The sequence below is a fragment of the Phalacrocorax carbo genome, chromosome 3 (assembly GCF_963921805.1).
Source record: "Phalacrocorax carbo chromosome 3, bPhaCar2.1, whole genome shotgun sequence".
Classification (NCBI taxonomy): Eukaryota; Metazoa; Chordata; class Aves; order Suliformes; family Phalacrocoracidae; genus Phalacrocorax; species Phalacrocorax carbo.
Window position 1 is genome coordinate 36,992,837 of NC_087515.1, and position 27,681 is coordinate 37,020,517.

Consider the following 27,681-nt stretch of genomic DNA (forward strand, 5'->3'; position numbering starts at 1 on the left):
CGGGGTGACAAATGCAAGACAGCAGTATGGCATGAGGGGCACTGGCCTCACACCCAGGGCTGTCACAGCGCTGGTGGGAGCTGGGGAGTGCGGGGGCTGTTTGGGAGTCCAGGGGTACGGAGGGGACAGGGAGTGATATGGGGCAGGGGTGGGGGTATCAGAGCTTCCCCACTGCTGCTGCAGGGGCCCCGAGGAACATGGGTGCAGATGGCTGGGGACTCAGTGCTGAGAGTACCTGCGTGGGGGTAGCACAACTCTGGGTGACACGAGTGGGGGGAACCAGGAATGGGGGGACATTACTGGGGAGGGCTGTGGGGCACAGGGTGAGTGGGTGGTACGGGGGACACAACTGCGGGTGGCTGTGGGGGGACGGGGTGACACAGCTAGGGGTGTCCCCAGGGTCACACGGTGAGTGGGGGGGGACACGGCTGGTGTGGCTGCAGGAGGCGGGGACGCAGCTGTGGTGGCTGCGGGGCACAGGGGGAGTGGAGGGAGAGGGGCGGACGCGGCGGCGAGCCCCATCCCCGGCAGCCGCCCCGAGGCGAAGGGACGCGGCGCGCGGGCCGCCCGTCCGTGCGCGGGAGCCGGGAGCCGCGAGCCGCCCGCCCCCGCCAGCCGCGGGCTGCAGTGCGTGCCGCAGCGCCCCCTGGCGGCGGGTCATGCACGCGGTCCGGCGCCGCACGCGCCCGCCCCCGCCGTTTCCCGTGAGGCGGCGCGAGGCGGCGGCGCGGTGCCGGCATGGCGGGGTGCGGCGCCGGCATGGCGGGGTGCGGCGGGGACCCCCACCGGCTGCGGCCGCGGCCGCCGGCGCGGAGCCTGGCCCGGCGCGACCTGCCCGGAGCCCACATCGAGTCCTTCAACTACGCCGTCAGCGAGGGCGTCTACCGCGCCGTGCAGGTGCGGGGGGTGGCGGCAGCGGCGGGTGGGGTGGCGGCGACGGGGTTGTGGGGGGCGCGGGGGTGCGGGGCCGCCGCCACCCCCTCCCCCGGCGCTTCAGTGCGGTGCCGTTGCAGGATCTGTCCCCGGTGGAGTTCGCCCTGAAGGACAGCCGGGTGTCGCTGGCCGTGGCCGGGGTGTCCATCGCCCCCCCCGCCGTGCCGGCGGGGACGGTCTGCCAGGAGAGGAGGGTGTTCCCCGCCGAGTGCCGCGGCCTCCGCAGCACCTACCGCGGCAGGATCCTCGTAAGTGTCCGCCGTGCCGCCACGCGTGTCGTTGTCACTCTGGGTACCCCCCCGCCCCCCTGGGGAGTAACGCCCGCTGAGCTCTTCACGCGTTTCCATGCGCTTTAAAGACCCCTTCCCGGTTCCACCCGCCTCGGGCGGGTTTCTAGGAGCTCTGTCCCGCGTGGAGTCCCGGTGTTGGGGAGGTTCGAGCCCATTGTGCAAGCTTGCCTGCAAACCGGCCTCCTAACGAGCCCCGTCTCCGCTGCCCTTCTCCTCCGGGGGAGCCTACCTGTCTCCTTTGTGCTGCTGTCACGTTTGCCTCGCAGCCAGCCGGCCCAGAAGACCGCGGAAGGAGACCCGTGCCAGTCCGGAGAGCCTGACAATCCCAATCTTGTCCCTGCAGGAATCCAGGTTTCAGAAGCAATGTTGCTCCCATACAGAAATCTAGAGTTACAAATCACTCTTGTTCACATCATAGGTTCATCGTTTTCCTGAATGGCTCTGAAACTTGCCCAGAGAAGATGCAGCATTCTCAGCACGTGTTTTCTGTTGCACTGTGAAAGGATTGCACAGCTGTTGCTCTTTTCTATTAAAATTGTGTAATTGTGTCTGAGCTGTATGTTTGCATGAGGCACCTGGTGCGAGGGAACGCTAGCTTGCAATTTCAGTGGGTGTTGTTATTTAGTTTGTCCGAAGCATTACAACTAACAGTGATAAAAGCAACTGTAAGTGCAGTATCTTATCTGAATATAAAAGTGGGCAGTTGCAGATCATTCATAGCCATTTTCCCAGTGGCTCTTGGATTTTCCTGAGCTAGCAATGCTTTTATTTTTCATACCTGAATTATTTCCCATCTCTTTTCTGTTGTTTGTTTCTTTAATTATATTTTGAACCTGTGTGAATGTTTGGAACAGTTGGAGCAAAACATTTTGCTGTCCCTATCCGAGAAGATACTGCCTTGTGCAGTATCAGCAGGTTGGTTGATCTCTCCCACTCCCTGCCCTTGCACAGCAGGAAGCAGTATGTAGTCATTCCCCGTTTCCACAGTCCTGCCTTTAACCACATACCCCTCCCTCAGATTCTTTCTGCAGTCATGGCTTCCCCAAGGTGAGGTCTCTGAGCGGCTGCTTATATGGGAGCTGCTCTGTACCCTTAGTCATTGCTTAAGCTGGAGACCAGAGCTGTGCAGAAGTCTAGCTGTAAGGCTGCACCGTGGATTTGGAGGGACGCAGTAACTTTTCCCTTTCCTAGTCCTTCCTAAGACTCAATTTACTCTTTCAGTTGTTGCCAGGTGTGGAACCAATGTTTTTGTATTGCAGTGCTGGTGTTTCTTTCCTGCATGGCGGCAGCTTTTTTAAAGCCTGTTCTGCATATAAAGTTTGGATTGTTTGCTCCCACAGTGCATTTTATCACCTTGTTTCTTACAGTCAAGGGGTCCTTCTGCACACCCACTGCCAGATCTTGTTATTGTAAATAAATTAGATTCTTACACACACACCTTTCTTGCTTTTCAGATCATTATGAACATGTTAAACAAGTCTTAGGAGAGGTCTCTGCAGGCTTGTAGCATGGATGTCCTTTCATTGAGCAGTTTCTGTTTTCTTCTACTTTTAACTGTTTGTTAACTTCTGAGGATTCTTTTCATATACTCTGCATGTCTTTTTTTATTATTATTATTTAGGCTGCTCTGGTGAAGGGTCTGAAAGACAAAGTAGCCTGTATGAACTTTGTTTGCTCTGCTTTACCCTGCTTACTTACTAGCTTCTTTACCTAGTTCGAGACTTGTATGATTTCCTTCTGTAAACTCATGTTGACTGTTTTCTAAGGAGTAATCTTTATGCACATATCTACTAGTTATGCTTTTTATTATCCTTATTACCATTTTACAGTGATAGAATTTCATTAAGCAGATTGTGATTATGTTAAATGTACAGTTAATATAGCAGGAAAGATTAAAAGGGCAACTTAATTTGCTTGCTGTTTGCGTTATGCCGTTTTAGGCTGACATCAGCTGGTCAGTGAATGGCATGCCACAAGGGACTATTAAACAGCCCCTGGGGTATATTCCGATCATGGTGAAGTCCAAGTTGTGCAACCTCTACAATGTCTCTCCACAAGAGCTTGTACAGCACCATGAGGAGGAAGAGGTAATGGGGATTTTGTGGGTCAGGAAAAGCTGCATTTTACTTGAGTGGTGTCTCAGGCCAGCTTCTTCTTACAGAACTTGAGCATTTATGTTTTATTTCAAGTTTGATTTGTTATTTTCTCTGAATGTACCCTATTTATGGTGGTAGCTTGCAGGATCTTGAAAAATTTGCAATCACAACTGTCTTTGAATGCAGGGATCTCTTTGGTGTTAATACCTACTGTTCCAGTATACGACTTCTCAACTGCTAACTGGCAACTGAGGCTGTGTAGCTGTGAGTGGGCCTCTGTGGAGACAAAGATTTGGAGAACAGGCATTGAAAGAGACATTTTCATTCTCAGATGTTTTCTGCAGCATTTTCCTTATCTCCCCAGTAGCATGTCAGCTGTGGGAAACTGAATACAAAATTACTTAGTACCATATTTTGCACTCACAAAAAGAGTGTGCAAACTACAGAAGAAAATCTACAACGGCAGGCATACTGCTCCTGCCCGCCTCGAATGCCACTTGTACCTGCATTCGTAGTATTACTTGCTATTGAAATGCTTTTGTCTAATGGCATACTCTTTGGGGAGCTATAAATTTGTCAGTGTTAAACCTGTATGTGACCAGAAAGAGGTTTTCTGCACTGAAGATCCCTCTGGTTTATAAACTCAAAATGAGAACTTCAGAGTATTTATTAAAAAGAACAGTTAATGTCAGCTCTCCAAAGCTGTTCAGCTGACCACACAGGTTTGGTTTTTTTTCCTTTCTTCCTTTAAATTGTGGAACGTGCATCCCTTCCCTTGCACTGTGTGCCCCATTTAGACTTAGTAGTCGCTGGCAAGGGGTGCAGGCTTTCCAAATGCAGTGCTGAAACACGTCTTGCTATGCGTTTCATAGTTAAAACATTAAATGTTTGTTAACGTATAACACAGGCATTTTTGTCTTTTACTTGAAATGCTGGATTATGAATTTCTAAGCACATTAAAATTATTTTTCTTCTGCCAGGAAATGGGAGGCTACTTTATAATTAATGGCTTAGAAAAAGTTATTAGGATGCTGATTATGCCCAGGCGAAATTTCCCTCTTGCAATGACAAGACACAAATGGAAAAACAGAGGCCCTGGTTTCACAGAGTATGGTAAGTTGGACAGTTTCCTGCGGCATCCTGCTAGTAACTACTTGAGGACAAGCAGGAGTGACCATCTATAGGTGACTTTGGGGAGTTTAGTTTGGTGTAGCTCTTGTATAACACTTGTATGTTTTACTACATGTTGAAAATGAATTACCTCTGTAATGGTACAAGCATGAGGCAGGTGCTGGCCTTGTGGGAGCTGTCCAAGCCGCCCATGCTGAGCAAGGAGGTTGTATTCCAGGCCTTGCAGTACATGTAACCTTTTGTTATGTGGAAGGTGTGACTAAAACCCTGCCTTCAATAGAAGCTGGTGTAAACTGCTGAACTTGTTTCACTAAATTTGATTATCCATGCTTTGAAATGTCAGATTTAATTTACATGAAGCAGATTAACTAGATTCTTGGCTGTCCCATACCTTTGTCTTGTATACTCAGTAAAATTAGTTTAAAATTTAATTAAAGGAGAAAAGTTAGAGTTTTAAACTCAGGTGTTACCAGCTTCTGATTTGACTGGACCATGGTGCTTGAGCACACGCTCTAATTCCACATTAATTCATTTTGAGGTAGTGCCAGCTTAAACGGTCCCATTTGGTTTAGTTTTCTTTGTCCTGCAGTGGATAGCACAGGACAGGACCAGGAAACACTGCTGAACACAGAGATGTGAAAACTAGACCCAGAGTGCAATTAGAAAGAGTACTTGTGCGTTGGTGTATCTTACAACCTAAGGTTACAGACAGAATAGTTGAGGCTCGGGACTTTCCTTTTCTTAAAAACTGTATGCACCTTCCAAGCCTCTCAGCAAGTGTGCTGGCTGCCCTGAGACATTTGTCCACTAAGAACTGAATTGAGCTTGTGTATTTATTTGAAATGGGAGACTGGTGCTGTAACCAGTGATCTGTCTCTTGTCCTCAGCTGTGAAATACCGAAGTTTCTCTCATGAATTGTCTCACACCTGCTCAGACACATCACAGCAATGCAGCCAGTTGGTTTTGTACAGCTCACATTGGTCTTTGCTTGTGTTAATTTTTGCAGGAGTAGTGATGCACTGTGTTAAGGATGAGCACACTGCAATAAATATGAACCTTCACTACTTGGAAAATGGTTGTGTCATGGTGAATTTCATTTTTCAGAAAGAGTTGTTCTTCCTTCCCTTGGGATTTGCTCTGAAGGTAAACAGCTAATGCTCATTATTTCTGTGTTTAATAAATACAGAAGTTTTGCTAAACATTTTTATTTAAGTAACTGGAAAAAGCTAATTCTGTATTAAGTATTTTCAGTCATCCTTCCTATACTGGCTGAAGAACTAGAGTCCAAACCAAGCCTATGCTTGTAATGTAACACTTGGCTGCAGCAGAGGAAGTGTGTGCAGGGTCAGGAGAGGAGAGGAGAGGAGAGCTACGAGTGGCTTTTTGTTAATGAATGCTCTGGATTAATAGCTCTTGGAGGGTAGAAGAGTTTGCTACCTAATGTGAAAGATCTCATGAATCTTTATAAAACAGAATCACAGATGAGTATCCAGTGGGTGAACAACATTAATCATTAAAGTCAGGTTACCCCATCTAAAAGTAAACCAGTGAATTGGTGTTCTTTTTTTTTTTTTTAAAGGAGAAAAACAAAATGCTGTTTCTGATTAGAACTGGAAGCAATGAAAATCTGGAAGGATCTATATGGGCACATTTGATGCGTGTAAACTCTTCTTTGGATGGCAGGCAAAAATTTTACTTGAGCCAAGACTTTTTAAATTCTCCTCTAAAATTATGCTTTCTGTAGTAGCGGAGCCAGAGTACTTCAGCTGTGTATTTTACCTACAACAGCTAAGTCTTCAAGCACATCAGAGGCCTGTGGCACTACATGATGTAAATCATCCCCAGTGAATTAATATCTTCTTCTTTCAGCCGGCTGTATTCATGCTGCTGTTGCACAATGCATTTCACTTTTTCTTCGACTTTTGTTTCAACAAAAGTAGTTACCAAAAGTAGCTGATTACCTGTTGGTTTAATATGCACAGTAATTGTACTGACTTTCTGGTAGCTCATGAGATCTCAGGATAAGCAGGCCATGTTCTCTGGAGTTTGAATTTTTCCATAAGTAGCCATTCTCTATGGGTTTGCATCCCCCGCCCCGCATCAGTCAAGCTCAGTTCTGTACTGGTTTCCCAGTGGCCTGTCCAGGTCCCACTGCAGCAGAATGCTGCTACGGCTGCCTCACTGCACTTCTGGCTGTAATTCTGGTTTCTTCTTGCTGTTTAATCATCCCAGTGCTCTCCTCTGCTGGACAAGAGGCGGCATGTGCTCTGGCTGCTTCCAGGTTATATATGTCATGATTACCAAGAAGCAGAGCTGAGCTTACATTGCCCCCTTTCATAAAGAAATCTGCCTTAGTGTCTTTTTCATGCAGCCTTCAGTTTTTCATAAACTTTTTGAAGCCTACTTAAATGTGGTGAACAAAGAGTTTATTTAAAGATGAGGTCTGTTTACAAGTAAATGCAGAAGTCATTGGTGGATAATATATTTGCTTAACACTGAGGTAAAGAAACAACTAGGAAACCATTGTAACACCAAGAGCTATGAACACTGGATTTAAGTATGAGCTTCAGTATATGAAGTGCTGAAACTAAAGTGAATTCTTTCTAATCTTCATCAAAAGGCTAAATTGCCTTTTGGTTTGCATGAGAATAAGAAGCAGCTTGAGACAATGCTGAATTAAATTCTTGTTTCTAAGTGAGCTTATTCTATAAATATATTAGTAAATCTTACCTAAACAAGAGAAGCCTGTTAATTTAGAAGGTGCAAGTTGTTTTTTTTCCAAGGGTCTCGTTGGACTGGGAGTACTTGTTATCATCATCAGGGTATGAATATCCCCTGAATTACTCTGTAAGCACCTCTGCCCCACAGTATTTTTCAGTCTGCACAGTGGAAGGGTATTTCCAGGGGACTGAAAATCTAAATTGGTGGGGTGCCCAAGTTCTTTTGCTGTATTTTATGGACAGATGTTGCTATGATTTTCTTTTCTGATCTGTTACACTTCTGTATTTCAGGCACTAGTTAATTTCCCAGACTACCAGATTTTTGAAGAGTTGGTCAAAGAAAAGGAAGGGGACACCTTTTATGTGAACTGCGTTGCTGAGATGATGAGAGTGGTAGCGGATGCAGGCTGTTTTACACAGCAAAACGTCCTCGAATACCTGGGAAAGAGCTTCAGAGTAAAACTTAACCTTCCTGAGTGGTACAGCAATGAACAGGCTGCAGATTTCATTTTGAAGTAAGTATGCATGCATGTAGCAGTGTGTGATTCAGTGTAATTGTACTAAAATTATAGGCAGATTTAAGAGTTCTCTGCCATATTACATGGCATTTTGTTAAGGTTTTCTTATGCACTTATAAAACCGTAGCTAGTGGCCGGTTTTTGATGGTGATGGCGTGAAAAGCCAAAATCAGGCCTCAATAGTCTGAACGAGTATTAAGAAGGTATTCTTTATTGCAGCGCTGGACGCACAGGGGATCACTCCTCCTAATGTGCGTGCCCGCACAGGGTTAGTTACATAACTTCTACAAGCTTTACATGCATATTCATTAGTTTTCTGAGAAAAGATATACCTATTCATTAATTTTCCAAGAACTCATTCTCATATGCAAACGTCCTTTGTGCGTGCCTCTTGGTGTCTCCGGGTGGTCGCCAGGGGTCTCTGAATGAAGGTTATACTCTTCCTCACTGTCTCTGCTAGTTAAATTTTGCTTTTGCGCAAGCTCCATTCTGAGATCACGTATGTACTGTCCTTGAGGAATAGTCTGTTCTGGTTTAGTGTTTGCTCTGCAGTTCCTTATCTTTACGGTTCTGTACATCTGCTTTTCTAAGGTCAAATGTTGTTGTGAAATTTTGTTTAGGCACTTCTTGTCTTGAAGCCTTTCTGACTCCCCCAAAGCAACAAGTTTTAATCACAACAGTTCTAACTCTATCAATGGGACTCTGGGGTATTATGATAATCTGTATTTGTGGTGTTCAGAAATATGTATTTTGATGGACTGACACAAGTATCCCTAAAACGGTTTCAGGAGAGGGTATCAGTTGTTATTCAGATGTAATTTTCTGATGTATTTGATGAAAGACATTAATATTTAAGATTAAGGAAAAGAAGGTTAAAGCTAGGTCTGTGACTGCTGGAGGCTGTATTTGTTAAACAGAAATACTGCTGTGGAACTTTATCAGTTTCACATAGTCGTTGGCAACTGATGAGGATTACATTTATCTTTTAAAATGGTAAAAATTTAATGCTTTAAAATCTCTGCTTCTTCCATGGAGTAAGTTAGAAAGGAATAGAAGAGCTGGTTTTGAGACTGTTGGTGTGACAGACTTTCAACTAAATAATTTCTTTTTCTGGTAAAGCAGGTGTCTGCTTTTTGAGAGGTTTTTTAGTACATGAAAAATATATTTTGGGATGCCCAAGTCCTTGAGTACTTGCAAATAGGGGGTGGTCAGGTGGCTGGAAACACAAAGGCAACCTGCAGGTGCCTCAGAGGGGCACTTAAAAATCCATAGACCAGCTGGAAGCACAGAACTTTGTGCTGAGAAATGTGAATTTCGAGAAAGTTGGAATTGCTCTGATTTTCTTATTTCTAAATATTCTGGTCAGTGGTTTGTTTGGGGATTTTTTTTTTTTAACTCTATGTTCTGCACACATTATTTGCCTCAACTGAGGAGGCAGAAGAGGAGGAATAGTGAAAACATTAACTGGGATGTACCCTCTACGTAAGAGTGCTGGAACTGTGACTTATCTGGACAGAACATGCCTTCGGAGTTTTGTCTTGCTTTGCAGTGAAGTTGCAAAGGCTTCAGTAGAGGGCGATGTAGAGCAGAAGAGAAAAGCTGAAAAAGTCCTTGAGTGCTGATGGAAGACTATATAGCACTTGTGTCTTGGGGAGCAAGTGGTCTCCTGTGGCTTGGAAAGCAGTCGATCAGCTTTATTGGGACTTAGGTGTGGCTTTCCTTTTTGTTTGTGCTAGAGTGTGGTGTTCAGCCCACAATTTTCCACGCGTGGGTTGAGAGTAGTGTGGAGGTTTGGACTTTCTGTGGCAGGACATTGCTGGTGTTAACAGAAATGTTCTGTGGTTTGCTACTAGTTTCCAGCTCAGATTTGGGGTGGGGTGTGTGTATGTGGATATGTGCATGTAAATGATGGGTGTCAGAGCTACTGTAAAATAACACACAAACCTCATCTTTTGACTGGTCCTGACTCAAATACCTGTTTACATAAACTGTATGCTTATAAGGGCATCTTACATGGAAGCAGGTAAAATCAGTCTTTAGCAAGGTTCACCTTCATGTAATCAACCAGGTATATCCTTAACAAAACTAGCCCCTTAAAGACAATTTTATGATTATATAATTATATAATTTTCAGCTCAGTCTTTGCTTTTTTTCTTATTTCTTGGAATTTTTATATAATATTAAGGGCAACTGGAAAAGCTTGTGCCTTGTTAGGCTTTTTAGACAAAAAAAATTTGGTTTGCAATTATTTAGGAGGAACTTGAAGAACAGCTAGCATGAAGAGACAGTGCTAGTTGTCCTCCTTTCTCTTCCTCCAGCAAGTGTATCTGCATACACCTGACAAACAGAACTGAAAAGTTCTACCTGCTTTGTATGATGACCCGGAAGCTGTATGCTTTTGCCAAAGGGGAGTGCATGGAGGATAATCCAGACAGTCTAATGAATCAAGAAGTGCTTACACCAGGACAGCTTTTCCTTATGTTCTTAAAGGTAAGCTCTTATGGGGTTTAAGCCTGTGAATGTAAGTCGTCCACCAGACCCCACAGTGACCCATGGGGACAGGAGAAGTGCAGGAGCCAGACTGGGTATGCTGTGAGTGCTGAGAGAGTGCTGGATGTAGTGTAACCAGGCAGTGTAGTTGAGGAAGGCTTGGCTGTCTCAGTGTTGTGTACTAAATATGCTGAAGAAAAGTCTGTACAAAACTGGGAAAAAAACCGCTTTGTAACCTTCCAGAGCAGATGAAAGTGCCCCATTCAGGGTGGGAGCAGGAAGGAGGAAGACTGATCCTTCTGGTGTTTGAAGAGGGTTTTGAAATAGCATGCTTCTGTTGTACTAATTGACATGGGAGTGGAAAAGATCTCCCTTCTTGTGGTGTTGCTGCTGTTTCACATGGCAAATGTGCAAAAAAAATAGCTGCGTCCTTCCCTCAGCCCCGTTTTCCAAAAGCGATGATTCATGTTGTCATCGCTTTTCCACCTTTAAATTCCTTTATGGATCAGGAAATTGATAGCATGCTTCTGACTTAACGCAGTTAATTTATTACTGGTGATGTAAAAATGCCATTACCTAATCTATTCCAATTCCATATGAATTCAGTTTATTTCTAATGATTCCTCATTTTAGGATGCTGGGAGGAAAGTATTCCTATTCAGAAGCCTGTCTATCCCATGAAAATCATTGTGGAATAGTAGTTCCCGTCCCCAAATAAAGACACTTCCCTGAGTCATTAGATAACGCTTTCTTTTCCATTTGAGCCAAAATTTTCTTTAGCATTGTTTTGTTGAAAGAATACTAAAACCTCTCTAGTACTTGAGTAATTTCAGTGAGTTTAGAAATTAAAAAAAAAAAAGTGAGTTCTATGAAGCATTTTAGTGCTATACGGAACTGCCACCAGGAACCAGAACCAGAAAAGGTTCCTTTCCTGCCTGGCCCTGTCAGATCAGCAGGGGGAATGAGTTAACTGCCCCTTTCGTGAATGCAAAGATCCTAAATAGACTGGAGCATACAGTAGGCACAGTGTGGCTGTATAGAGTGGGTTTTTACTAAGAGTTCAAAGTATTGCTGAGTATCTTAAGTACTTTTCCCTGTTTTCATATAGTTTCTAAGATCACAGAAGTGATAAAATTACAGTTAAAATGAAAGTCCAGACCACTATCTTGGATTGTCTCAGCAACATTTAAATACTGTGTGTCCATGACCTTCAGGTTTTGGTATCTAAACTTACTTAGTAATGTGGTTTTACCTCGCCACTGTACTTAGCAGGCTAATCAGTGGAGTTATTCTTGTGCTCAGATTGTAGATACAATTTCTGCTTTGGGTTTTGTTTGTTCTGTGTGAAATTCTGTTGTTGTACTTAGTTTGTCAGACTCATCACTGGGCTGGGTGGAAGTGATTACAAAGCTGTTGGATGGGTATTTTCCTTGCAGGTCTGTGTTGGCGTGCTACCATCAGAGTTTTTATAAAATGAAGTCAGTGTGGGAAGTTTGGCTGGAAAACTGTCAGTTTACTAAAAGTTGTCCATCCTGCTGATTTCAGAGGATTTCTGTAGCATATGCAACTGATGTGAAGTTCTAATTTGAGCCTTTGTGCTCCTGTTTTAAATTTAAATCTCTCACTTTTAAACCGTAGGAGAGGCTTGAAAGCTGGTTGCAATCTGTTAGGTTTGTTTTGGAGAAAAGAACAGAAAAAGCAGATATCAGCATAAATGCAGACAGCTTGGTGAAGGCATTTGGCCTGGCAGCAGACTTTACCAAGCCATTTGAATATCTTCTTGCAACTGGTAACCTGCGATCTAAAACCGGTAAGAAGCCTTTTTTTCCTGCTAAACAGAATGAGAAACAACATAAAACTGATCTCTTAACTGCAAACAGCTGTTCGTGTGCAGACATTGTACACTGTAACTGAATTAATGAAAGTGGTTTGAGGAAAGGGACAGTTGAGGAAGAAGGCAAGATTTCTCCCCAGGCATGGATTTTATGCATGGTATAAAACAGGTTAGTTATTAAAGCAAAGCCTCTACACAGATAAATAGTTGAAACTAAATTTAGCATTGTCCAAAACAGTAACCATATTTTGGTTTGTTTTCCCAAAGATTATCTCTTCTTAAGGTGCCATGTAAGACGGAGAAGGGACTGCCCCATTGGTTCTGTGAGCTTAAATGGAAGGGAACTGCTTCGCTAATGTGTATTTCAAATTTATCTGGTGCTGCCCTGAAGTGTCTAGTGTGATGATGATGTAATGGAATGCCCACTAGAAACTGAAATGAGATTAGAAGGCCATAGAATTTCAGTAAAATGTACCAGCTGCGAATCCCCAAGTCACTTCACTGGGAATGACTTCCATGTGTTTCTAAAAGCAGATAGATTTTAAGAGATAGCTTGGAATTCAAAGTCTCTAGGCCTCTTACAGGTCACTCAGCTGCCTGTGCACAGGCAGCAGCACACATACCTTCTGTTGTTGGGATGCTGCGTGAGCATCTCTAGGCTTGCATGTGAAAAAGAAGAAACTGCCTTGTAATATTTATTTGTGAATTTGTTTGTTAATGAATTTGTTATAACCTTTATTTGTTAAAGCTGGATGACGTCCTGACATAGCTCTCAATTTTGTTCCCAAGGCCTGGGCATGTTACAGGACAGTGGTCTCTGTGTGGTGGGAGACAAGCTGAATTTCATTCGCTACCTTTCCCACTTCCGCTGCATACACAGAGGTGCAGCATTTTCCCAGATGAGAACTACAACTGTCCGCAAGCTACTGCCCGAATCCTGGGGGTTCCTGTGCCCTGTGGACACCCCAGACGGAGAACCCTGTGGTCTGATGAACCACATGACAGCTGTGTGTGAAATAGTGACGGAGGTGGTGCCCGTGACAGACATTCCACCTTTGCTATGTTCCCTGGGTATGTTTTACTGGCTTGATCATTTAATGAAGCAGTCTTCTTTTTTTACCTTTCTGCCCTGCAAACCCATATCTGGGAGAGGTTCTCCAGATGCCAGCACTGTACGCTGTTAACTTGACAAGGTGAAATAAAGGTAGACCTGTACTTGCTGTGCTTCTGCTTCGTGGTAACTAGCACGTCGCTTATACAGGCACATCAGCCTTTTGGAGAGTGTAAATGTCTCTTAGCTGTATGCTGTAGAGTGAAGCTGTTCGCTTAAGCACAGGGAATTGCACAGTACAAGCTCTAAGAAATTGGATGAAGCAGTGACTTTCTGATGCTGCTGGTGACTTGAATTCAACTGCCGCTCACTTGTGATTACCACAATAATGGGAGTCCTTATTTCAATCAGAAAAATGGGGGGGTAGCAGCATTCTTAGTTGTGCATGTTTTATATTTTCCATTAAGTAGTCTACAGCTTTGCCCTGTAGGGCTGAATTTTTTGATGTCTCAGAAAGCTTTTTGGTGTGGATTGAGGCTTCCTGCAGAAATAACTTCTATGTTTGGTTTGGTGTTTTTGGCTGCTCCTTCTGCCAACCCCCTCTTCTCGCAGGTGTCACCCCCATTGATGCGTCTCCAAGCAAGCCTTACGCAGAGTGTTACAGAGTTGTGTTGGACGGCTCTGTGGTGGGCTGGGTAGAGTGGGACCTGGCTCCTGAGATTGCAGAAACCCTCCGCCGTTTCAAGGTTGTCTTGTTTAATATGTTTCTTAACTAAACATCCTCAGTATGCAGTGGTCAAAAATAGGCATGTTTGGAATGTTTTGTTTTTAAATGTCTGGGGGCATTTTTTGTTAGTTTGTTTTTTAATCTGACCCAATAAGTTATCTCTGGGTGTATTGGAGTAAGCTTTTCTGTTTTTCTTGGTTTTGTATGTTTGTTGTTTTGTGTATGTTGTTATATATGTATGTTTGGTGGGTTGGCTTACGAAGTCACCATTTTTAGAGGAACTTTTTTCCTTGAAAAAGGTAAGGTAGACATACTCTATCCTTTTGTTGGTGGAGATTTTTCTAGAAGTATTTTTAAAATCTTCACCATTTTATATTAGTGGCTACACCTGTAGTTGGCATTTTCATTGTGTAGCCTGTTGGATGCAGCTTAACTAAACCAGTGTTGGTTTGTGTTTATAAATCAGTATTTCTTATATATTGCACAAACAGATAACACAAGAGAAGAGATTTCCTGCACGGGCAGAAGTGGTCCTTATCCCAATGACGGGAAAACCCAGTCTGTATCCTGGGTTGTTCATTTTTACCACCCCTTGCCGGATGGTGCGGCCTGTCAGAAACCTGTTCTATGGAAGGAATGAGTGGATTGGTACTCTGGAACAGGTGGGGTTTGTATATTTCCTTTATAGAGCTCTGGCTATTACAGAGGTACCTGGCATCAAAAATGATGTTTTGAAAAATGTTTGTGAAAGGAGCTGAGGGTGGAATACAGGTAGCTTGTGTTGAAGAGCTGGAATAGGTGGCAAAAGGGTTTCCTCACCTCCTGCTAATTGGTTTCCGGTAAATGTCTTAGATGGACTGTAGGAGTCTTTTTGCTCTCAGTGTTAACTTAGTGAAGCTTCTGAGGTGAAGGATTGCAATCCTGTGCATACTGTCTCATCTTGTGTTACACCATATTCTCCAAATGCCCATGGGCAGCCAAGCAGTGGATTGCCAGGGAACTTGCTCATTTGGAAGAGTTAAAATAGGGTACAGGAAAGAGGAGACATTACTGCAGTTACTGTAGTTTTGTATTTCCAGACTTGCTTTCCATGCAGTTGTCTGTGATACTGACAGGGAGATTAACAGGCAAGAAAAATATGAGACAGCTGACAGATACTAAGGTGCAGACAACAACCACAGCTAAAAACTGAAATGGATAAAAAGACATCAGAGGCAGCCTTGTGTTGCTTCTTGCCCTTTACAAGAAGGAAGAGAACAAGCGTTGTATGATTTGATGCTTGCAGATCTTCATGAATGTGGCCACGCTGGAGTCGGAGGTGGTGCCCGGAGTGACTACTCACCAGGAGCTCTTTCCTCACAGCATTCTGAGCGTGGTAGCCAACCTCATCCCCTTCTCCGACCACAACCAAAGTCCACGAAATATGTACCAGTGCCAGATGGGTAAGTGCTGTCCTACTTAATGCTGCAAGTCCCTGGGCAAGGGGCGGGGGGAAATCTCTCACGTGTCTATTCCAGTGTGTCTTCCCACATTCCCAAATAACATCTCTTCCCAGCGGTTGTGTCAACATTGGAGTTGATTAACAGCCATTTTGTTTTTTCATGGCAAGGTAAATAAAGTCAAGTTTATTGTCCTGGCTGCCTTCCAGTGGGTAGTTCTAGGTTGTTGCGCTCATGTTGCCTTCCGTAAGCCTTTAGTAAGTTTCGTTTTTCCTTCTTAATTTGATGTTGTTGATTATACAGACAAGCAAAGGGCACTACCCCAGCTGTTTGCTTGTGTTTGTGTCTGACAACTGTGCTGCCAACAGTACTCTTGTCCCCGCAACTGACAGAGGTTAACCTACCTCTGGCTGGTAGCTACTGTAGATGCTCTGCAGTAGTTAGCATGAGGTTTTCTTGCCACCTGTTTTCAGTGAGCAACTGCTGTCTTGAAAATGCAGCTGTTGAGGGGACGCTTGCTAGGTATCTGTTGCAAGAGAGCAATACAGCACTGTGGCAACAGAGTGGGGTTTCTTCCTGACAACTATGACAAAGATTTAAATTTATTTATTGTTGTCTGAAAGAAGTTGGAATAGGGTATGTAGTGGGGTTTCAATCAGCTGAGCTGCAAGTGATGTGCAAGAAGCTTACTTTAAAAAAAAAAAAAGGCTAAGAGAAAGCGTGTGGACAGGGACTTCAAGAAAGCAGGTCTTATTACCTTGATAGCATTGCTAGCGTATACATCTCTGACAATATTATCAACAAGATGTCCTTAAAATGCTACCACTTTTTCGTACTTTTCTGAAAGTACCGATGTGACTATGTTCAAAACTTGTTTTCCTTGCCAGTATATTTATACTGCAGAAGCAAATGCTTTTTGGCCTGTAAATATGTATGGTGTGTCTCACTATGGGAAACTGGGGAGAGGGGAAAAAACAAAACCCCAACCAAACAAAACCAAAAAACACCGCACCAACCTTATTGGAGATTTTGAAATTGCAGAAGAAACACAAAATTACAAATAGTCCTTATGAAAGGAATTGAGTGTTATCGTTCATAGAAACTTTTATAGCTGAACTTAGAGCAGTTATTAAATTCCAAAGGTTTTATGATTGATAATCCCTCTAAATTGTAAGCATTTCCAGCTTTCTTCTTAACAAGATGCAATGAGAATGAAGCATAGGTTAACTTTGACTCGATCCTGAAGAAATCCAACTTTCTTTCTTTATAGGAAAGCAAACCATGGGGTTTCCAGTTTATAACTACAAGGACCGCTCGGATAACAAGCTGTACCATCTTCACACTCCCCAGAGCCCTCTGGTGCGGCCCAGCATGTATGACTATTATGGTATGGATAGCTATCCAGTCGGCACCAATTCAATTGTGGCTGTCATCTCCTACAGCGGCTATGACATGGAAGATGCAATGGTAAGCCACCAAAAGGAGAAATCCTGCTGTTCCATAAAGGAATTTGATGTGGACAATTGGGAAGAAGGGTGGTACCTAGCTGAGAAGAGCCCATTTTCTGCTTCTGCTAATCCACAGACTGTTAGTGCAGATACAGGAGCACAGCAGTTAAGTGTTGTTACCACAGGTAATGCTGGAGGTACTGAGAGTAGAGTGGAGCTCCCTTGTGCAAGGCAGTGGGCTTCCAGCATTGAAAAATATTGGGGTCACAGGAGGTTTGGGCCTTCTGGAACAGTGACTTTCTGGGAGGCTTTGTTTAGGAAGTCTGTGTTAAAAGGTTAAGCATTCAGATTGGAATGGAAAAAAGCTTTCTTTGTTGAAGTTATTAGCAAGTCTTTAACAGGGCTTTGTTTCTTCTTTTTAGATTGTGAATAAATCTTCCTGGCAGAGAGGGTTTGCCTATGGAAGTGTTATCAAGATGGAGAGCATTGACCTTTCCCTTAAAGCCACCAGGGCAGGTGATAATTTAGTATTTGGTGTCAGGCCTGGTGATCCGAATGTTATGGAGAAGTTGGATGGCGATGGACTGCCTTTTGTTGGCTCTATTCTACAGCCTGGGGACCCCTTCTACAGCTTCATGAACCTCAGCACAGGCGAGACCTTCACCGTGTATTATCCGTAAGTACAGCCTGTCCCTCCTGGCTCCACACACCTGGTGGTGAGCAGCCTGAGAGCAGCTGGCCCTGACGAGCTGCAGTATCTTTTCCTCCAGGTGTTCCCTTTTCTCCTTACATGATAGTGTCCAGGTCTTGACAGAGCATGAGGTTCATATTGTAGGTGACTCCCATGCAGGAATCACAGCTTTTCTCTATGCCAGTGTCTGCTGCAGAGCCTGACTTATCCCAGGAAGAGAACGTGAGGCTGATAAAAAGAAAGACCTTGCAGAAATGTTTTGCTGTCTCCCAAGGACCGTTCCTCTGCCCATCCCCTGCAGTAATTTCCTGTAGCTCTTTGTTAATTGACTTGCATAAGGTGTTTAAAAAAACCAAAGAAACACCAAAGAGAAAAACAAAACAAAGTGCCTGGTCCCAGACACTTGCCAGAAAAGCTTGTAAGCAAAGTTGTTAACAGGATTAGGAGTTCAAAGAGCATTTTCATTAACATTGCAGCTTCCAAACTGCTAGAATATTAAAATGTGTCAACTACATAACCCCCTCCCCCTGGAACATTTCAGTGAAAAGTTTTATAAGATTTTTGAACTTCAGTTGAAAGAGAGGCTGCTGAGGCTTTCATTAAAATCATTAAAATCCTCTTTAATTTTTTCAGGAAAGGGAAGCAAAAACATTGACAAAACCTGATATATTTAAATGCATCCTGTGCTCCCAGTAGTCCGTACAACTTCAGGCCTTACCTGTGTCTCTCTACAGCATTGATAGAGTGAGGGTAATGCTGCATAGTTATTCACATTGTGAAGGCAAATTAGTTTGAGAAGCACTTGGGTAACACAGTAACTAGCATTACTGCAAAAACTACTGTTTATAACAGATGGTGCCTTAGCTGCACTGGGGAGACTGCTATGGACTCATAGAATTAGTCATCCTGGTCATAGAGCAGGGCTAAGAGCTTCAGCACCTGGTAGTGGGGACCTGTAAGCTCAGCCTTGTCCTTGCGCTTGTGGAGCCCTCTTTGGCTCTCCTACCCCAAAGTCTTGCTCCCCAGACCTCTCATGCCAGCCCAGCCTTAGTTCAGGTTCCTTATCCAGAGAGCCACTTTACCTCTGTACCGTTGAGCTTTTGTTCATTCTTCATCCAAACTGGATAAGTATTTAGGTTCCTACAGAGGGATGAGGTTCCCAGCTTTCAGTTGTTGGCTCCTGCCACCAATTTGCCCCAGAGACCTGGGGCCCTTAAGAGGGAGTGATCCCTACTTTCCTAAGCGCTCCATACATCGCTAGCTAGGCTTGCAAGAGAGGGAGGACAGAGTCTTTGACTGCAAAAGCTTGAACAAGTTTGGAAGAGGCTTACAAAGGCTTAATAACCTTTGAAACAGAAGCTGAACTTAGGTATAGGCCTTCTGCAAACACCCTGTTCATTAGGACTTCAAAGGAGAAGAAGAAAAGTAACCTTGTCTTAATATGGGACAAAATTTATTTATTCCTTAGCTGTTGTCTCCAAAACAAGTGGAGAGTTTGGGCAGAAAGCTCTGTGACAACAGTTAAGCCTGCGGCAGATACCTAGCCCATGGAACATCTGGAGCAGCAGCACACACCCCTGAAAGAGGCACTTGTTGGCAAAGCCCTCTCAGTTCACACTGTGCCTTCCCTTTCTGCTCTGAACTTTCCTCTCTGCTTTGAACCCGGTTCTCTATTTTGGTATCACACCAAGATGGTGTGAATTTATTGGGGGCAGGGAGAGGGACTGCTGCTGTAACACCAAACAGACGGCACTGGGTGCAGTTTGTCACATAAAGCACAATACAGATGAACTGGGTTTAAATGATCTTTATATTAAATCATGGATGACACGTTACCTGATCACCCAAAAGTTGTAGCTGTGCTTCTAGTATTAGAAAAAGCAAATGAATGGCACCTGTCTGATGCCATTGTATTGCTTCCTTGCCCTAATTCTTACACAGTCTGACTTCTCTCGCTACTGAATAGTACTTTTCAAGAACGGTGGTGTTCCCCGGTTGTCCCATGGCACTTTATGAGACATACAAACTGGTTTGGGTTTCTTCCTTCATTTCCCTTTGCTAGCTAAAAATCATTAGCACATCTGACACCTTTGCTGTGATTGTTTTTCCACCTATGCAGGAATAAGGAAGTTGGCATTGTAGACAACATCAGGTTATGCAGTAATGACCGTGGCACTGGGAAATTCAAGAAGGCTTGCATCACTGTGAGGGTTCCCCGAAATCCAACGGTTGGAGACAAATTTGCCAGCCGTCACGGACAGAAAGGTATCCTGAGCCAGCTCTGGCCAGTTGAGGACATGCCATTCACAGAGAATGGGATGGTTCCAGACATCCTCTTCAACCCTCACGGCTTTCCCTCCCGTATGACCATTGGGATGTTAATCGAGAGCATGGCAGGGAAGTCAGCAGCGCTGCACGGTGTCTCCTATGACGCCACTCCCTTCACCTTCACAGAGAAGAACTCTGCTTTGAAATACTTTGGTGAGACTTTAGTGAGCGCAGGTTATAACTTCTTTGGGACAGAAAAGATGTACAGTGGCATCAGCGGGCTGGAGCTGGAGGCGGAGATCTTTGTAGGAGTGGTGTACTATCAGCGCCTGCGCCACATGGTCTCGGACAAGTTCCAGGTGAGGACAACGGGGCCCCGAGACGCTGTCACCAACCAGCCCGTCAAGGGGAGGAACGTGGAAGGTGGGATTCGCTTTGGCGAGATGGAGCGTGATGCTTTGCTGGCTCATGGCACGTCCTTCTTGCTTCAAGACCGCCTGTTCAACTGCTCTGATGGTTCCATAGCCTATGTCTGCATGAGCTGCGGCAGCATGACATCTCCCGTGCTGGAGAAACCGCCACACTCCTCCTCTGTGACGAGCAACAGGAGGTACTCCTGCTCTGTCTGCAGCGAGGTGGACACGATCGAAGTTGTCCCTGTGCCCCACGTCTTCCGTTACTTTGTGGCAGAGCTGGCAGCCATGAACATAAAAACAAAGCTCAACGTGGAGTAGCTCTGAGCTCAGGGATGGCGATGCTGCTGCTGCTGGGAGGGAGGAAGCACGCATCGGTCCTGCCTTTGCCCACCGCGGCTTTCAAGTGTTAAGTCAGTTCTCAGGTTCTTCAAATGTTTACAAGGTTAATTTGATGATTGTATTGAGACAGGGTGGTCGCCCAGCTGTGTATGGTGAAGAAATGCGGCTCTGCTGAAGGTTGTTTGTACTTCCTACAGGATCACTAGCTATTGAGATGTGGCGTATGGCAATCAAGCAATACCGCTGCTCCCACCAGGCTGCTGCGTTGAGAGCGGCGGGGGTTCTTTGTTCTCTGAGCAATGGCTGCAGCTGCAAGATGAAGATGTCATAAAACAGCATGAAGTGAATGCTGGAAATGATGGAAAAAAAGATATATTTTGGTTTTTTGAAGAAAAATCCTTGCAAAATGTATGCCTTAATGATGGGTATGTGTTAAAGCGATTGGACATGTTTTGTTTTGCTTTATTTGAATACATATGTCTTGAAACTCACGAAGAAGGCACAGTTCTACTGCACGAAGCTGCAGCCTCAACTGCAAGAGACAAAGGTGGCTGAGCTGGGCCTGTCCTGGGAGTGTTTGGTGCAGAACTGCCGTGGGGTTTGTGGGTATTTTGGTTATTTTGGCATGTTTGGCTGAAGAAGAAGAAAGCAGAAGGCTTTCTAGCCGGATTCCGACACGACGCTGTGGGACGGCAGCTAGCCGTGTCCCCACCGAGGGGCACAGCCCCAGTCCCCTCCCACCGCCGCTGCTGCCCCAGTGGATGTTCCCACCCGCGTGGGGAAGCCGGGTGGGGGCCTCAGGCTTTTGGTTAAGAGTTCTTTTGTAAGTTTTTACGTCACCTGTCCTCGGATCTGTGCTGGGGCGGGACCGGGACTCAGGGCCCACCGGGGCGGGGGCGGCTCTCCCAGGGCTTGGCGGGCAGCGGCAGGCGGGCGGCCGTGGGGCTGTCCCCTGTGGGCTCGGCTCGTGGGTGCCGCACGCCGGGCGGCTCCTGCCCGCTCCGCACCAACTGCAGCACCTCGGCGAAGGAGGGGGCGGGCGGTGGCGGCGGTGCCGGTGCCGGTGTCCGGGTCTGCTCCATGGGACGGCGGCGGCGGGGCGGTACCACCGAGAAGGCGGGGCGGGCGGGCCGTACCACCGCGTCCGGGGGGGGCAGGCGATACTACTGCAGCTGGAGGGGGAGGTGGGGGGCAGCAGTGTCACCGCCGGGGGCGGGCAGTGGCAACTGGTGCCAGCCCCGTTCCCACAGCCCCGGGGCCGTCCCACCGCGACTCCAGGTGATGGGTGATGCAGGTGGCGGTGGCAGTTGGGGGCTGAGCCCTCGGCGGCGCGGCTGCTATGGAGGTGCCCTGGGTGCTGCTGGCTGCCGCTCTGCTCCAGCTCCTGCCCCGTGAGTACCCCCGGGAGGGACGAGCCCTGGGTGACGTCCAGCCTGGGTGACGTCCAGCCCTGGGTGCCAAGGCTGAGCGTCACTGAGCTGGCAGGTGGGACATGCACAGGGGATGCAGTACCCCTAACCCCTGGCCCTGCAGCTGGCAGGGCTATTGGGCCCCTACCCACCCTGGCCCCACCACTGAGCATGATGGTGGCTGGGCAGCGCCGGCAGCTGGTGGTCTGTGTGGTGAGCGAGCTGGCCCCTGCCTCCGGCCACACCGTCTGGATCTCCGGTGGGAATGGCAGTGCCTTGCAGTCCTTCGCTTATGGGACCTCCTGGGAGGATGGTGGCACCGTCTGCACTGTCTCCCTCCTACCCAGTGACCCACCGGCTGAGGGGGATCTCGCCTGCCACGTGGGGCCCAACAGGACCTCCCCGGCCCACAGCTCCAGCCCCATCCACATCACAGGTATGGCCCTGCTGCTGCCACTGCTGCCTGTCTTGCACACTGCTGGTGGCCCCTGGGGGTGCTCCGGGCCTGGCAGGGAGCAGGTGTGAGGCCTTGCGGGCCAACGTCGCTGCCCCAACCGGGAGGTGCAGGAAGGGGTTTGCGGCAGGCCCCGCTGCACAGGTGGTGCTGAGCCGCTGCCGCCTCCCCAGCTGCGCTCTCATCCCGCAGGCAACAAGGAGGCAGCAGACCCCTGTCCCAGCAGCATGGCTGGTGAGTCCCCAGGCTTTGATGCAGCAGGAATGTCGGTTGCTGGGGGGGAAACGCTGCTGGGCTCCTGGTGGGGACCCAGCTGGGTCTGTGTGGTGGTCAGGGGGGCTCCCCACAGCACTGTGGGGCTGGGGGAGAGGGGATGGAGCTTCACCTTGCTTGGCAGGATGGGGAAGGTGGGGAACAGCCTGAGGGTGACACAAGGCGTCTCAGGGATGTGTTAGGGAGCCTTGGGGAAAGTCTCAGGCACAGGTACTCCCTGCGGCCTGGCAGCACCGGTGGGGTGGCTATGGCAGGCGTCCACCCGTCCCCTCCATTGCAGTGCCACCAGCCCATGCCTTGGCAGCCCTGCTCGTGGCCCTCCGGCTGGTGCTGCTGAAGGTTGCCCTCTCCGACGCCCTCCTCACCTCTATCCTCCTGGCTCAGAGCTGAGGGCCCGGGGCCACGGCAGGCCCACCCTGAGGGGTAAGTGCCCCTGGTTTGGCCCCAGGGGTGCAGAAGGCGCCTGGAATATTTCGGGGGGGGGGGGGGGGGGAGGCACCCCCGTCAAATGCTGGAGGGAGAAACCCCGTGTTGTTTGGGGGGCGGAGGGGCGAGAACACCACGTGGGTGGGGGAGAGGGGCTGCCATGCTGTTGTGGGCAGCAGGACCTGGGATTACCGGGGAGTGGGGGTGCGGGTGGGAGAAGGTCCCGAGTTATCGGTGGGAGGGGTGTTGGGGATCCCGAAGGGGGGACCTGGGGCGGGGTGGGGTGTACACACGACGCCGCCCCTCCGGACTGGGGCCGCGTGCGCGTCCGCCACCACCCACGTGGCGGGGATCAGCGGGGGCGGTTGAGGGGTGAGGGAAGACGGATGACACGACCCGGAGGCAATTCTACGACGCCGAGCAGGCCCTTGGGTCGCTCAGATTGGCTGGCGGTGGGAAGGGTGGGCGGGGATTGGCCGGGCGGGCCACGTAGGCCGCTGGGATTGGTAGTCGCGGCGCGGTTGCTATGGTTACCCGGCGGGGCGGTCCCGGAAGCGCGGCCCCGGAAGCGGAGCCATGGCGGCGGCAGCATCGCTGCTGCTGCTGCTGGCGGCGGCGCTGGCGGGAGGCGACGACTCGGACTGGGTGCGGCTGCCCAGCAAATGTGAGGGTAAGCTGGACCGTGGGGCGGGGGGGGCCCGCCGGGGCGCCAGGGCCTGGCTTGCCGGGGCAAGCTGCCGTGATCGCCCGCCGGGACCGGGACCCAGACCGGGGGTTCCTGGTGCAGGGGCTGCGGCCGGTGCCCCTCCAACCCCCCCTCAGCCCTGCAGGTGGAGGAGGGGGTGAGCGCCGGGGCGCTTTGCAGGGCCGCTGCTGCCGCCGCCGTGTGCCTGGGCGGAAGCGAGGGCCCGCCGGTGCCCCTGAGCCCGGCCCAGTCCAGCCCGGCTGAGCATCCTGCAGATCGTCCTTGCTGATGGCTGCCTTCCCGAGATGAGAGCTTCAGGGGTGCCCTGGCAGTCGCTGCCGCTCCCAGTAGCAGTTTGTAGCTGGGGCTGGTCGTCTCTGCAGGTCTAGCCTCAATGATACTTCTTCCCTGGGCCGCCCCTGGATTCACAAGCAAGCAAAGGTCTCACAGGCAATCTGGGACCTTTGCTGCCTGCCGTGGTTTCCTCTGTCTTCGCTGTGTAGGGACTTGTGAAGCCTGACAGCAAAGAGAAAAGGAAGAAGTGAAACTCCGGAGCTCTTTGTGAAGCTTTCCTGCTGGGGAAGCAGCTCTAGAGATGCTGATGTTCGAGCCATGCTGTGGCATCGGTGTGACCTCAGAGAAGCATCACAGCAAGCACTGACCACATGCTGCTCTTCTTCCTGCCCAGGCTTGGAATATGTGCCAGCACGCAGCGATAGCTGTGGGGAGCACCTGGATAACTGGACGCAGAAGCAAGTGCTCCTGGCATGCATGGGGTTGCTGCAGTAGGTGTGGTGTAGTGGAGAGGGACATCCTCGAGGCTCAAGTGCAGGGGGGCTGCACGAAGGAGCACTTGTCTCACCTTAGAAACGGCTGCAGCGTTCTGGTGCCATTAGAGTAAGGAACGCACAGGAGGTGCGCACAGGGCTTCTCGGCAGGTGCACAGCAGCCTTGGTGAAGCCACCTTGCTCTTTCCTGCCTGCGGCGCATCTCTCTGCTCACATTGTTGCCTGGGAGAAGATGTGGTGTCTCGTCACTGTCAGACCATTTCTGGGTCTTGGCCCTTTTCCCAAAGCAGAGCTTGAAGAAGAGGTGGCTCCCAGAAAACAGGAGCCCACAGCACAGGACAAAGTTTTTTCCAGCCTCCCAGGACCTCTGCTTCAGGCGAAGAAGGGCCCCACCATGCCTGGCTACCATCCCTCCACATTTCCACTTGTAAACCTCTGAGATATTTCTCTTCTGCTCTCTGTTTCTATTGCTCTGTCAGACTCTTTGTTACAGAAGAAATAAAGCTTTTGTTCCCTTTTTCTTTTTAGTTTTATAAAAGAAAGCCTGTGCTGTGTTATAAAGCTGTTGGTGCTGTGGTCTCTGCTGTAGAGAGTGCCACAGGCAGTGTTGCTGAAGCTGACAGCCCCTTGTGCCACAACGCAGTCCATAGCCAGCATCTTGTCCCACCACCCAGCCCACTGAGCCCTGCTGGCCACTCTGTCCCCAACACAGCCCTGCCGTCACCAAGGCGCTGAGGGAGCTGTGACCAGGTGGGATGTGCTGGTGCGGCAAGGAGGAGCTCGCAGGACCCATACTGGGGCTTGCGTTGTGAAAAGACCCTGTCCCCTTCCAGGAAGAAAGGAGTAGCTCATGGTGCGGTGGCAGAGGCTTTGGTGGCTGCGAAGTAGAGGTGTCGGGAAACCCGTAGGCAGAACTGGCACCGTCTGCCTTCCCAGCTGTGCCACAGCAGCTGGCTGCATGGGTGCATTTACCCCGAAGCACTGATTCGGGTATTCCTGCTTCGAGGGACTTCCAGTGGAATCAGTTGAGCTGTTTCCGATTGTTTGAATGGCCAATGCATCCACTTTCTGCTCACAGCAGCTCTAGTGTGCACGATGCCTGGTGCTTGTTCCTGCTGCTGTCCCTGCTCGGGTGCTCTGTTGCGCAGCAAAACCCTCTAACCTGCCCATGCTTTCCTTCCTGCAGTGTGCAAGTACGTGGCGGTGGAGCTGAAATCTGCTTTTGAGGAGACTGGCAAGACCAAGGAGGTGATTGACACCAAGTATGGCTTCCTGGATGGGAAGGGCTCTGCTGTCAAGTACACGCAGTCGTAAGTGAGAGCAGGGCAGGTGGTCTGCTGCCATCACTGCTGGAGGGCTGGGGACTTTGGGACCCTGCAGGCAGGCTGTGCTGCGCACGGCTCATCTGGAAGGACTAAACTGTGCTGCGGTGGGTGGGGTAGGGTGGACAGGGCAGCCGGGGGTGCCCCTTCTGCCTGGGGGAGCCTGGGAGCTGCAGGGCGCTCCCCCATCCCACCAACTAGGCTGAGGCTCACCTTCTGCCCTGGCTGTTCTTGGGGGGCAGTGCTGAGCTGAAGCCCGAGCCTGAGCCTTCCCTCTTCCCTCCTCTCTGTGCAGGGATATCCGGTTAATCGAGGTGACAGAGAACATCTGCAAGCGGCTGTTGGATTACAACCTGCACAAGGAGAGGAGTGGCAGTAACAGATTTGCAAAGGTGAGGGCTGTCCTCCAGTCCCCTGCTCCCAAGCATCCCTAGTCCACCCTGCATTGCTGGGGTGTCGAACTGAGGTTTGTTCTTCCCATCCCCTGGATCCCCTGCCAGCACCCAGAGGAGGCTGGGCTGCCCCCCGAGTCAGGTGTCGGGTGCTGTTGGACCATATCTCCCTGTTTCTGGGAGCGGGGTTGCAGAGGGGGATTCACTGCCACTTGAACTCCCCTGGTAATGCTGGTGCCCCAGGGACACTGGTTTTGGCTGCTTTGCACCTACCTGCGTCCCTGGGCAGGGCGGTGTGGTCGGCGCTGGCAGGGGGAGAGCAGGAGCCCAGCGGAATGAGCGTGGCTTCACTGGGCAGCGCTGCTCCCCCAGGGCATGTCAGAGACGTTTGAGACCCTGCACAACCTGGTGCACAAGGGTGTCAAGGTGGTGATGGACATCCCCTACGAGCTGTGGAACGAGACCTCCGCCGAGGTGGCTGACCTCAAAAAGCAGGTACCCAGGCTGGTGGGATTGGCCCTTGGTGGCCACCATGGGCTGGAATGCAGCAGGAGAGAGGGTCTGGGGGGGGTGCTTTGCCATGAACGGGGTGTGGGCAGGACCTGCTGCCCTGGTCCTGGTCCTGCCTGGGCAGCACGTGGCTGGAGCTAGGCTCTCCCCTCTGCACCAGTGCGACGTGCTGGTGGAGGAGTACGAAGACGTAATCGAGGACTGGTACAGGCACCACCAGACAGAGGATCTCTCCCAGTTTCTCTGCGCCAACCACGTGCTAAAAGGGAAGGACACAAGTAAGTCCTGGCTGCTGCCCGGGGCAGCGTAGGCGTGCTGTGGAGGGCAGGGGACACGGCCAGGGCAAGGGGAGCCCTGCTGCCCCCTCTCAGCCCCCCACTGCCTCTCTCCTCCCCAGGCTGCCTGTCAGAGAAGTGGACTGGCAAGAAGGGTGACTTGGCAAGCGTTGGGGAGAAGCACAGCAAGAAAAAGAGCAGGAAGAAGAAGAAGAAGGAGGGCCAGAAGGGTGAGAAGGAGGGAGCTGCAGGCCTGCTTCCCACGGGGGAGGCCCTGGAGGAGAGCGGGGTCCAGGAGGAGGCTCCGCTCACCCACAGCCCAGCCGACGAGCTGTAGGGGGGCAGCTCCAGACCCCGGGGCCGCCCCAGCCCCTGGGATCTTACCCCACCGTGGCCTGCGGGTACCAAAGGAAAAGGGACTTTGCGTTCGGCATGAGCAACCCGGGGGAGGCCGGAGGGGCTCGGCCGCCCGGGTGGGATCCTGCCAGCTGAGGGGTGTAGGGAGTTGCCGACCCGACCCCTCTGGGGCTCCAGGTACGGAGCCGCCGGTGCTGCCGCGGGGCCGGGGCCGGCTTCTGCTCCCTGCGCCCTGCCGGGACTGTAAATAAAGACATTTTCCCCAGAACCGCCCGCTGCCGGTCCTGCTTCACCCGCGGCGCCGGCGCAGGTCCCCGCTGCGGGCGGGGGACGCGCTGCTCCCGCCCGGTCCCGGTCCCGGTGCCGCCGAGCCAAGGGCCGGGGCTGCGGGCGGGGAG

The 27,681-nt window shown here is 49.4% G+C and overlaps 2 protein-coding genes and 1 long non-coding RNA gene across 7 annotated transcripts; 2 read left to right on the forward strand and 1 right to left on the reverse strand.

Annotated features, from left to right (window-relative positions):
• The first annotated feature begins 694 nt into the window (after window positions 1-694).
• Window positions 695-21,226, forward strand: POLR1B (RNA polymerase I subunit B). Its single transcript, XM_064446518.1, has 15 exons — window positions 695-897; window positions 1,014-1,181; window positions 3,164-3,310; window positions 4,300-4,432; window positions 5,458-5,594; window positions 7,463-7,686; window positions 10,008-10,179; window positions 11,818-11,989; window positions 12,803-13,084; window positions 13,677-13,810; window positions 14,283-14,453; window positions 15,077-15,233; window positions 16,501-16,697; window positions 17,101-17,354; window positions 19,489-21,226. The coding sequence occupies exons 1-15, from the start codon at window positions 739-741 to the stop codon at window positions 20,369-20,371; spliced, it is 3,390 nt and encodes a 1,129-aa protein (XP_064302588.1). The 5' UTR covers window positions 695-738; the 3' UTR covers window positions 20,372-21,226.
• LOC135312514 (uncharacterized) lies at window positions 17,964-21,598 on the reverse strand. Its single transcript, XR_010372082.1, has 2 exons — window positions 21,233-21,598; window positions 17,964-20,741 (listed from the first exon to the last, which is right to left on the reverse strand). It is a non-coding gene; the product is annotated as an uncharacterized LOC135312514 (long non-coding RNA).
• Window positions 21,592-27,551, forward strand: CNPY3 (canopy FGF signaling regulator 3). Of its 5 annotated transcripts, none has more exons than XM_064446520.1 (9): window positions 21,592-21,783; window positions 21,926-22,060; window positions 22,149-22,237; window positions 22,448-22,489; window positions 25,614-25,737; window positions 26,045-26,141; window positions 26,514-26,636; window positions 26,812-26,929; window positions 27,049-27,551. In XM_064446520.1, exons 1-9 carry the CDS (start codon window positions 21,674-21,676, stop codon window positions 27,261-27,263), a joined length of 1,053 nt encoding a protein of 350 aa, XP_064302590.1. In that variant the 5' UTR covers window positions 21,592-21,673; the 3' UTR covers window positions 27,264-27,551. The 5 variants fall into 5 exon arrangements, with proteins under 5 accessions (XP_064302590.1, XP_064302593.1, XP_064302591.1 ...); XM_064446521.1 differs by having other exon boundaries at window positions 21,620-21,783; window positions 21,991-22,060; XM_064446523.1 differs by lacking the exon at window positions 21,926-22,060.
• Window positions 27,552-27,681: the final 130 nt, after the last annotated feature.